Source organism: Hemitrygon akajei, unplaced genomic scaffold, assembly GCF_048418815.1.
Source record: "Hemitrygon akajei unplaced genomic scaffold, sHemAka1.3 Scf000132, whole genome shotgun sequence".
Classification (NCBI taxonomy): Eukaryota; Metazoa; Chordata; class Chondrichthyes; order Myliobatiformes; family Dasyatidae; genus Hemitrygon; species Hemitrygon akajei.
Genome location: NW_027332018.1, coordinates 242429 through 254467, shown reverse-complemented (window position 1 = coordinate 254467; position 12039 = coordinate 242429). Strand labels below are relative to the sequence as shown.

At 48.1% G+C, this 12039-nt stretch overlaps 1 protein-coding gene across 1 annotated transcript in view; it reads right to left on the bottom strand.

The window, feature by feature from the left end:
* Nucleotides 1-12039, bottom strand: part of LOC140723745 (uncharacterized) — a 40961-nt gene that overhangs the window by 16290 nt on the left and 12632 nt on the right. Inside the window, exons 2-3 of the mRNA XM_073038293.1 lie at nucleotides 7171-7284; nucleotides 2771-2986 (exon numbers count right to left, since the gene is read on the bottom strand). Of these exons, the coding sequence (XP_072894394.1) occupies nucleotides 2771-2986; nucleotides 7171-7279 (325 nt within the window). The 5' untranslated portion in view covers nucleotides 7280-7284. The remainder of the gene's footprint in view (nucleotides 1-2770; nucleotides 2987-7170; nucleotides 7285-12039) is intronic.

Genomic DNA, 12039 nt, shown 5'->3' with positions numbered 1-12039 from the left:
TCAGATAGGGAATGATACACTCGCTGCACCATCCCGATGCACACTCCCGTGGTCAGATAGGAAATGAAACAGTCTCTGCACCATCCCGATGCACACTCCCGTGGTCTGATAGGAAATGAGAGACTCTCTGCACCATACCGGTGCACAATCCCGTGGTCAGATAGGAAATGAAACACCGTCTGCAGCATCCCGATGCACACTCCCGTGGTCAGATAGGAAATGAGAGACTCTCTGCACCATCCCGATGCACACTCCCGTGGTCAGATAGGAAATGAAATACTCTCTGCACCATCCCGATACACACTCCCGTGGTCAGATAGGAAATGAAACACTCTCTGCACCATCCCGATGTAGACTCCCGTGGTCAGATAGGAAATGAGAGACTCTCTGCACCATCCCGATGCACACTCCCGTGGTCAGATAGGAAATGAAATACTCTCTGCACCATCCCGATACACACTCCCGTGGTCAGATAGGAAATGAAACACTCTCTGCACCATCCCGATGCACACTCCCGTGGTCAGATAGGAAATGAGAGACTCTCTGCACCATCCCGATGCACATTCCCGTGGTCAGATAGGAAATGAAACACTGTCTGCACCATCCCGATACACACTCGCGTGGTCAGATAGGAAATGAAATACTCTCTGCACCCTCCCGATGCGCACTCCCGTGGTCAGATAGGAAATGAGACACTCTCTGCACCATCCCGATGCACACTCCCTTGGTCAGATAGGAAATGAGACACTCTCTGCAACATCCCGGTGCAGACTCCTGTGGTCAGATAGGAAATGAAACACTCTCTGCACCATCCCGATGCACACTCCCTTGGTCAGATAGGAAATGATACACTCTCTGCACCAACCCGATGCACACTCCCGTGTTCAGGTAGGAGATGAGACACTCTCTGCACCATCCCGATGCACACTCCCGTGGTCAGATAGGAAATGAAATGCTCTCTACAGCATCCCGATACACACCCCCGTGGTCAGATAGGAAATGAAACACTCTCTGCACCATCCCGATGCACACTCCCGTGGTCAGATAGGAAATGAGACACTCTCTGCACCATCCCGATGCACACACCTGTGGTCAGATAGGAAATGAGACACTCTCTGCACCATCCCGATGCACACACCCGTGGTCAGATAGGAAATGAAATACTCTCTGCCCCATCCCGATGCATACTCCCGTGGTCAGATAGTAAATGAAATACTCACTGCTTCATCCCGATGCACTCTCCCGTGGTCAGATAGGAAATGAAATACTCTCTGCCCCATCCCGATGCAGACTCCCGTGTGTCAGATAGGAAATGAAATACTCTCAGCACCATCCCGATCCACACTCCCGTGGTCAGATAGGAAATGAAATACTCTTTGCCCCATCCCCATACACACTCCCGTGGTGTGATGGGAAATGGAATACTCTCTGCAGCATCCTGATGCACACTCCCGTGGTCAGATAAAAAATGAGACACTCTCTGCACCATCCCGATGCACACTCCCGTGGTCTGATAGGAAATGAGACACTCTCTGCACCACCCCGATGCACACTCCCGTGGTGTGATAGGAAATGAAACACTCTCTGCACCATCCCGATGCACGCTCCCGTGCTCTGATCGGAAATGAAACAGTCTCTGCACCATCCCATCACACACTCCCGGGGTCTGACACAGACAGAAGCTGCCTCCGTGCCGTTCCATCAGACCCAGCGTAAATCTCCCTTCACACCGTCCCATCACACATTCACGGGGTCAGACACAGTGTGAATCTCCCTCCACACCTTCTCATCACACGTTCTCGAGCCTAACATAGTCTAAATCTCCCTCCTTACGCTCTCCTTATTTCACAAACTTCCTGGCTAGTCACAGAGTGAAGCTCTCTCTCAACCGTCCGATCACGCTCAGCTGTGCTCACACACAAAGTGAGGTTCCGACAACGCTCTCCCAAGGGACACTGACGGGTTCAGACTCGCTCCACTACATCCAATCACACAATCCGGTCTCACATAGAATGAACGTCCCTCTGCACTGTCCACTCACACAGTCCCGGAGTCATACACAGATGCTCTCTCTCTAGCATCCCATGACGCACACCGATAATCAGGCACAAAGTGATGCTCCCTCCACACCGTCTCATCGCACACTCCCGGGGCCAGAGACACAGTGAATCTCCCTCCACACTTTCCCATCGCACACTTCCGGATTCAGACACAGAGTGATGCTCCATCTGTTCCGTCCCATTCCTCACTCTGGGATTCGGACACAGACAGAAGCACACACTGTCGGAATCAGACAGAGAGTGAGGCCCCCGTAGTACTGTCCCGTCGCACACTCATGGATTCAAACTGAACTCTGTCTCCATGGTGCCATAGCACACCTCGGGGGTCAGACATGGGGTGAACCGCTCTAGGCAATGTCCCAACACACAATCCCGCGGTTTGGCACAGAGTGAAGCTGGATCCATACTGTCCCATCCTATATTCCTGAAGTGAGACAAAGAATGAAGCTACAATGCTACGTCTCACAATCCCGCGGTTAGACACAGAGTGAATCCACCTCCACAACGTCTCGTCAGACTCTCCTGGATTCAGTGATAGAATGAAACTGGCTTCACACAGCCCAATCACACACTCACCGGGTCAAACACAGAGTGAATCACCCTCCATACCATCTCTTCACACACTCCGATGTCAAGCACAGAGAGACGCTTCCTCTCTCCATGCCTGCCCTGTGATGAGGAGCGGGTGAAAGAGGGGGATGATGTCTCACCTCTTCTGCTGGTCAACAATTCACAGATTTGAGCCTTGGTTTTGTTGACAGATCTGTACTTCGTTTCCATCTCAGTGAACTGGTGACGGAGATCGCTGTGCATTCCTTTAAGATCGGACAGATTAGAGTTGAGCGCAGAGAGCTTGGATTGAAGGCATGAGTTTAATTCAGGGTAGTTTCGGTCGCAGGTGATCTTAGACTGACGAATCTGTGATACTGAGAGACATGGTAAAGGATGTTTACACGTGAGTCAGCGTCACGCTACCGAACGGGTCACAGAGAGTGTTGTGTCAGTGTCACGGTGAAGGGTGTCACAGTGAAGTATGTGCTGGTGACACAGTGAGAGGCGTCGGCGCCACATTGAAAGGCGTTTCTGTGTCAAGCTGAGGGGTATATTCAAATGTATATCAATGTCCAGTGGTGTCACGGTGGTAGAGTATATGTGTCTGTTCTTGTCTGGTTTTGTCTCTGTCACGGTGAGAGACATGTCGTGGCCACGGTGTGTATGAGAGGGTCCCGCTGAGCTGTTAGACGGTGTCACGGAGAGTACTATGTTGGAGTCAGTGTGAATTTAGGAGTCGGTATCACGTTCAGGAGTTTTCCTATGTCAGGGTGAGGTACGGGTAATTTTCTCAGTGAGCGGTGCATCGGTGTTATTTTGAGGGGCGATACTGTCTTGCTAAAGGGTGTTACAGTGACGCGTGAGTCTTTGAGATGATGCGGTGCAGACCGGTTCACGTTGAGGAGCGTGAAGTTGTCCCGGTATACGGCACCTCAGTGTCACGGTGAAGAGCGTGACGGTGTCGTTCTGAAGATTGTGTTTCAGATCGCCTTGAGGAGTTTATCAATAACACGGTCTGGGGCATGTCGATGTTAGTGAGGGGTACGTTGCGGTCAGTGTGATTGCCATGTGTGTGTCCTTTTCGCGGTTAGCAGTGTAAATGTGTCTCGTTGAAGATCGTGAACGTGCTGAAGTGACAGGATTGCTGATGTTATGGTTAATGGCGTGTCGGTGTCAGGACAAGTCTGGATTTTGTTACGGTAGGGTCCGTGTTTTTATCACGGTTAGGTTTGTGTCTGTTTTACAGAACATAGAACACGGAATAGTTCAGCACGTCAATGCCCTTCGGCCCACAATGCTGTGCCGACCCTTAAACCCTGCATCCCATATAACCGCCCATTTCAAATTCCCCCATATACCTGTCTAGTAGTCTCTTAAATTTCACTAGTGTATCTCCCTCCACCACAGTCTCAGATCGAGCATTCCCGGCACCAAAAACGCTGTGAGTAAAAAACCTTCCTGTAATATTCCCTTTGAACTTCCCTCCCCTTACCTTAAAGCCATGTCCTCTTGTACTGAGCAGTGGTGCCCTGGGGAAGAGGCGCTGGCTGATCACTCTATCTATTCCTCTTAGAATCTTGTATACCTCTATCATTTCTCCTCTCATCCTCCTTCTCTCCAAAGAGTAAAGCCCTAGCTCCCTTAATCTCTGATCATAATCCATACTCTCTAAACCAGGCAGCATCCTGGTAAATCTCCTCTGTACAGTTACCTATGCACATCCTTTCTATAGTGAGGCGACCAGAAAGGACGCAGTACTCCCAAGTATGGACTAACCACAGTTTTATAGAGCTACATGATTACCTCGTGACTCTTAAACTCTATCCGTCGACTTATGAAAGCTAACTCTCCATAAGCTTTCTTAACTACCCTATCTACCTGAGAGGAAACGTTCATGGATCTGTGGAAATATACCCCCAGATCCCTCTGCTCCTCCGCAGTTTACAGGTATCCTGCCATTTACAGTGTACTCTGCCTTAGAGCTTGTCCTTGCAAAGTGTATCACCTCACACTTCTCTGGGTTGAACTCCATCTACCACTTCTCAGCGCACTTCTGCATCTTATCAATGTCTCTCTCCAATCCTCGACAATCCTCTACACTATCCACAACAACACGAAAACCTCGTGTTGCTTGAAAACTTCCCAACGTAGACTTCTACCCCCACATCCAGGTCGTTAATAAAATTCACGAAAAGTAGGGGTGCTGGAACCGATCCTTGTGGGATAGCACTAAGGCCTTCAAAGGAGCAATTTTGACAGTGCAGAGTTTGTGACTTCCTGTCAGGATTAAAGGCAAAGTAAATTTGAAAAAGGGAATTTGTTTTTTGAGGGATATTGGAAACCTGATAAAGGAGAAGAGAGAGAGGTATGAGAGTTATGGGAAACCCAGCATATAAGGTGCTTTAGGAGTACAAAAATTGCAAGAAAATACTTAAGAAATCTGGAGGGCTAAACGAAGACACGAGGTTGCTTTGGCAGTCAGGTTAAAGAACACTCCAAAGAGCTTCTGCAGGTATATTAAGAGCTAAAGGATAGTAAGAGATAAAATTGGTCCTCTTGAAAAACGGAGTTGTCGGCAATGTATGGTACCAAAAGAAATGGGGAGATTTTATTTATTTTTAGCAACTGTATTTACTAAGGAACTAGCAAGGAGTACATGGAACAGGCAAGGAGTACATGGAAATAAGGCAAACAAGTAGTGAGGTCACGGAGCCAACAAAGATGCAGAGGAGGATGTGCTTGCTGTCTTGAGGCAATCAGAGTAAATAAATCCCCATGACTGGACAAAGTATTCCCTCTGACCTTGAAAGAGACAAGTGTTGAAATTGCAGGGGCCGTGGCAGATATATTGAAAATGTTGGTATCCACGGGTGAGGTGCCGGAGGATCGGAGGGTAGCTCATGCTGTTCCGTTGTTTAAAAACAGTTCTAAATGAAATCCGGAAAAATATAGGCCGGTATGTTTGACGTCAGTCGAATGTAACTTATTGGAAGGAGTACTAAGAGATAGGATCAACAGACAGGAACTTATTAGGAAGAGTCAACATGGTTCTGTGCGTGGTAGATCATGTTTAACCAATCTATTAGAGTTTTTCGGGGAGCTTACCAAGAAAGTGGATGAAGGGAAGGCAGTGGATGTTGTATCCATGGACTTCAATAAGGCCTTTGACAAGGTCCCGCAAGGGAGGTTAGTTACGAAGATTCAGTCGTTAGGTATACATGGTGAGGTAGTAAATTGGATTAGACATTGGCTCAATGGGGGAAGTCTGATACTGGTAGTGGAGGATTGCTTCTCTGAGTGGAGGCCTGTGACTAGTGGTGTGCCACAGGGAACAGTGCTGTGTCCAATGTTATTTGTCATCTATAACAATGATCTGGATGATAATGTGCTGAATTGGATCAGCAAATTTGCTGATGATACAAAGATTGGAGGTGTAGTGGACAGTGCGGAAGATTTTGAAAGCTTGCAGAGTGATTTGGACCAGCTGGAAGAATGATATCGCAAATGGAAGATGGAGTTTAATACAGACAAGTGTGAGGTATTGCACCTCGGATGGATAAACCAAGGTAGAACATACAAGTTAAATTGTAGGGCACTGAGGAGTGCAGTGGAACAGAGGGATCCCGGGAATAGAGATACATAATTCCCTAAAAGTGGCGTCACAGGTAGATAGTGTCGTAAACAGAGCTTTCGGCACATTGGCCTTGATAAATCAAAGGACTGTGAATAGGAATTGAACTGTCATGGCGACGTTTTATAGGACATTGATGAGGCCGAATTTGGAGTATTGTGTGCAGTTATGTTCACGTAATTTGTGGAATGATATTAGTAAGGTTTAAAGAGTGCAGAGAATGTTTACAAGGATGTTACCAGGACTTGGGAAACTGAGTTACAGAGAAAGGTTGGATACTTCCGGACTTTATTCTCTGGAGCACAGAAGAAAGAGGGGAGATCTGAAAGAGGTTTATAAAATTACGGTGTGTATAGTGAATGCAAGCAGGCTTTTTTTTTTTCCACTGAGGTTAGGGGAGAAAAAAAGAAACAAAGGGCATGGGTTAAAGGTGAAGGGGGAAATATTTAAAGGGCACATTAGTGGGGTCTTCTTCACACAGAGAGTGGTGGGAGTCTGGAATGAGCCGCCATTTGAAGTGGTGAATGCATTCTCACTTTTATCATTTAAAAACAACTTGGACAAGTACTTCGATGAAAGGAGCATACAAGGATATGGTCTGGGGCTGTACAGTGGGACTAGGCAGTAAAAATGTTTCAGCATAGCCAAGAAGGGCCGAAAAGCCTGTTTCTGTGCTGTAATGTTCTATGGCACTAAGGTTGTCAGTTGTGCGCCGGTATCACGTTGAGCGATGTGCTGATGGGAGTTGTGTCGAGTTCACGATGAGGGATGTGTCGTAGTCATTGTAAGCGGCCCGTCAGTACTACAGTGAGGGGTGTCTTGGTATCAGAGTGAAGGTGTTTCTGTGTAATATTGGGAATGTGTCGCTGTTACAGTGGCCATTTTTATTCTCTGCGGATTGGTCGTTGCGACCGGAGTGAAACTCACCATGAATCCTCCAGCAGATACCCGTGACAATGAGGGTCGCTGTTAAAACGCAGATTAGCCAGAAGCTTGAGTCCGATCGGTCTCTCCTTGCGGGTCGCTCGCTTCCCATGTCGTCTGTGAAAAAATCGTTCCTTGACTTTGTTAATCGTCCTTTTCCCTGATCAAATCCACCCCTGCGTTTCCCACTCCCTGAGTTCAAATCAGTCTCTCCCCTCCTGAAGAGCAGTGAACGTAAAACACAGAAAAGAAGAGGCCATTCGGTCACAATGTTGTGCTATACCAGTGAAATCCTTTCTGCCTAAGCAATATCCATCTCCTGCAATCCCTGTACACGCTCCTGCCTGTCACCGCTCTAGAGATATACACCGTCTGTCTGGTCTCCCTTTATCTCTCATAATGATATAGACCTGTATCTCCTCCCACCTCAGTCTGCGCCGCTCTAGACTAATACACCGTCTGTCTGGTCTCCCGGTATCTCTCATAATGATATAGACCTGTATCTCCTCCCACCTCAGTCTCTGCCGCTCTGGACTAATACACCGTCTGTCTGTTCTCCCTGTATCTCTCATAATGATATAGACCTGTATCTCCTCCCACCTCAGTCTCCGCCGCTCTTGACAAATACACCGTCTGTCTGGTCTCCCTGTATCTCTCATAATGATATAGACCTGTATCTCCTCCCCCCAAAGTCTCCGCCGCTCGAGAGAAAAACACCGTCTGTCTGGTCTCCCAGTATCTCTCATAATGATCTAGACCTGTATCTCCTCCCCCCTCAGTCTCCGCCGCTCGAGAGAAACACACCGTCTGTCTGGTCTCCCTGTATCTCTCATAATGATATAGACCTGTATATCCTCCCACCTCAGTCTCCGCCGGTCTAGACTAATTCACCGTCTGTCTGATCTCCCTGCATCTCTCATAATGATATAGACCTGTATCTCCTCCCACCTCAGTCTGCGCCGCTCTAGACTAATACACCGTCTGTCTGGTCTCCCGGTATCTCTCATAATGATATAGACCTGTATCTCCTCCCACCTCAGTCTCTGCCGCTCTGGACTAATACACAGTCTGTCTGATCTCCCTGCATCTCTCATAATGATATAGACCTGTATCTCCTCCCACCTCAGTCTCCGCCGCTCTAGACTAATACACCGTCTGTCTGGTCTCCCTGTATCTCTCATAATGATATAGACCTGTATCTCCTCCCACCTCAGTCTCCGCCGCTCTAGACTAATACACCGTCTGTCTGGTCTCCCTGTATCTCTCATAATGATATAGACCTGTATCTCCTCCCACCTCAGTCTCCGCCGCTCTAGACAAATACACCGTCTGTCTGGTCTCCCTGTATCTCTCATAATGATATAGACCTGTATCTCCTCCCCCCTCAGTCTCCGCCGCTCGAGAGAAATGCACCGTCTGTCTGGTCTCCCTGTATCTTTCATAATGATATAGACCTGTATCTCCTCCCACCTCAGTCTCCGCCGGTCTAGACTAATACACCGTCTGTCTGATCTCCCTGCATCTCTCATAATGATATAGACCTGTATCTCCACTCCCCTCACTGTCCGCCGCTCTAGACTAGTCTGGTCTCCCTACATCTCCCCTCACCATCAGTCTCCGCCGCTCCAGACTAATAAATCAGTTGTCTGGTCCCCCTGTGTCTCTCGTAATGATATGATATAATATAATATAATATAGTATAATATAATATAATATAATATAATACAATATAGGGCTGAAGAATGAAAGGGATTTGGGTCCACGGGCCCCGGCGGTAACGGGACATGGTGAGGCACTTGTTCATTGCAAAAGGAGGTAGTATGTGTGTGATGCCAGTTTTCTGTGGCCGGTGTCATATGTGGGAAGTCCTGGAGTCTCCCGGCGTCCCGGAAGGCCACATCTGCACCCGGTGCATCGAGATGCAACTCCTAAGGGACCGGGTTAGGGAACTTGAGATCCAGCTCGATGACCTTCGTCTGGTCAGGGAGAGTCAGGAGTTGATAGAGAGGAGTTAGAGACAGGTGGATACGCCGGGGCCACGGGGGACTGAGAAATGGGTCACAATCAGGAGAGAAAAGGGGAACGGTATGGTACTAGAGAGTACCCCTGTATATGTACCACTTGACAATAAGGACTCCTGTTTGAGTACTGTTGCGGGGTGGGGGGGGACAGCCTACCTGGGGGAAGCGACAGTGGTCCTGACTCTGACACAGAGTCTGACCCTGTGGCTCAGAAAGGTAGGGGAAAAAAAAAGGAAGGTGGTAGTGATAGGGGACTCTGTAGTCAGGGGATCAGACAAGCGATTCTGTGGACGCAGGAAAGAAACCCAGGTGGTAGTTTGCCTCCCTGGTGCCAGGGTCCGTGATGTTTCTGATCGCGTCCTTGGTATCCTGCAGTGTAAGCGAGAACAGCCAGAGGTCGTGGTACATATTGGTATCAATGACATAGGTAGGAAAAGGGAAGAGGTCCAGAAAGAATACTACAGGGAGTTAGGAAGGAAGTTGAAAAGCAGGACCTCAAAGTTAGTAAGATCGGGATTGCTACCTGTGCCACGCGACAGTGAGAATAGGAATAGAATGAGGTGGAGGATAACTGCTTGGCTGAGGGTTTGGAGCAGGGGGCAGGGATTCAGATTTCTGGATCATTGGGACCTCTTTTGTGGCGGGTGTGACCTCTACAAAAAGGACGGGTTGCACTTGAATCCCAGGGGGACCAATATCCTGGCGGGCAGGTTTGATAGAGCTGTTCGGGAGGGTTTCAACTACTTTGGCATGGGAGTGGGAGTCAGAATGTGAGTGCAGGGATTAAGGTAGAAGGACAAGGGCATGATGCTAAGAGTTCTGAGTTGATGAGGAAGGATAGACAGGGGACAAAACATAATTGTAGCCAGTTAAAGGGGTTCAAATTTGTCTATTTCAATGTTAGGATTATTAGGAACAAGGAGAATGAACCTGGAGCATGGAGTCGTACGTGGAACTACGATGTTGCGGCCGTTACTGAAACTTGGTTAGAGGATGGGCAGGTCCCGGGGTTCAGGTGTTTTAAAAAGAATAGGATGGGAGGTAGAAAAGGGTGGGGGAGTTGCATTGCTGGTCAGGGATAGTATCACGGCTATAGAAGGGGAGGACGCTGCAGAAGGAGTGTCCACTGAGTCAGTCTGGGTGTAAGTCAGAAATAGGAAGGGATCAATCACTATGCTGAGAGTAGTCTATAGGCCCCCAAATAGCCCTCGGGACACCGATGACAGATGCATAGGCAGATTTTAGATTGGAACAGGAAATACGGCGTAGCAGTTATGGGTGATTTCAGCTTCCCTCATATTGACTGGCACCTCCTGAGTGCAAGGGGATAGATGGAGCTGAATTGATCAGGTGTGTTCAGGAGGATTCCTGACACAGTATGTGGACTGGTCGACGAGAGGAGAGGCTGTACTGGATCTAGTTCTGGGTAATGAACCTGGTCAGGTGACAGACCTCTTGGTGGGGGAGCATTTTGGTGAGAGTGACCACAACTCCCTTAGCTTCAGCATTGCTATGGAGAGGGATAAAATCAGACGAAATGGTAAAGTGCTTAACTGTGGAAGGGTTAACTTTGAAGGGATGAGGCAGGATCTAGCGAGAGTAAATTGGAACCAGATGTTCAAAGTGGAAAGCACAAAAGTAATGTGGGAGAAGTGTAGGGACTACTTGAGCTGAGTTCAGGATAGGTTTGTCCCACTGAGACAAGGGAAAAATGGTAGGAAAAGGCTACCGTGGCTGACGAAACATGTGAGGCAACTCGTCATGAGGTAAAAGGAAGCATATGTGAGATATCAGAAGCAGGAAATAGGGGAGGCTTATAAGAAATATATTGTCGCCAGCAAGGAGCCTAAAGGAAGGAGTTAGGACAGCTCGAAGGGGGCATGAAGACTTGGCATGTAGGATTAAGGAGAACCCCAAGTTGCTCTATGCGTACGTGAAGAATAGGAGGATGACAAGAACGAAGGATAAACTAAAGGATAAATAGGGAAACATGTGCCTTGAAGCGGAGGAGGTTGGGGAGTTCCTAAATAAATACTTCGCTTCAGTATTCACAAGTGAAATGGATCTTGATCAGGATGAGCTCGAAGTAGAGCAGGCCTGTGTGCAGGACATGTCGTGGACCATGTTTGGAACAAAAAAGTGAATAGGAAGGACGGCGAGGTCCTGCAAAGATAGTCTAAGGAGTTTAGTGCAAAGTTGAGGGACAGAAACTCTACGGTAGCAATCTCAGTATTGCGAACCGTGCTACGTGCGAGCGAGGCTATAAATAGGAAGATAATGCAGCTAAATACATGCCTAAGGAGTTAGTGTAGGAGGAAGGGCTTCATGTTTCTGGAAAATTGGGCATTGTTCCAGGGAATGTGGAACCTGTTCAGACGGGACGGGTTGCACCTGAACTGGAGGGGGACTAATAGAATCATAGAACCACGGAACATTACAACATAGAAACAGGCCTTCTGGTTCTTCTTCGCTGTGCCGAATCATTTTTTCTGCCTCGTCCCTCTGATCTGCAACTGGGTCATATCCCTCCATACACCTCTCATCCATGTACCTGTCCAAGTGTTTCTTAATTGTTAAAAGTGAGCCCGCATTTTCCACTTCATCTGGCAACGCATTCCACACTCCCACCACTCTCTGTGTGAAGAAGTCCCCCCCCAATGTTCCCTTTAATTTTCCCCCCTTCACCCTTAACCCATGCCCTCTGTTTTGCTTCTCCCCTAGCCTCAGTGGAAAAAGACTGCTTGCATTCACTCTATCTATACCCATGATAATTTTATACACCTCTATCAAGTCTCCCCTCATTCCCCTACGCTCCACGGAATGAGGTATTAACCTATTCAACCTTTCTCTG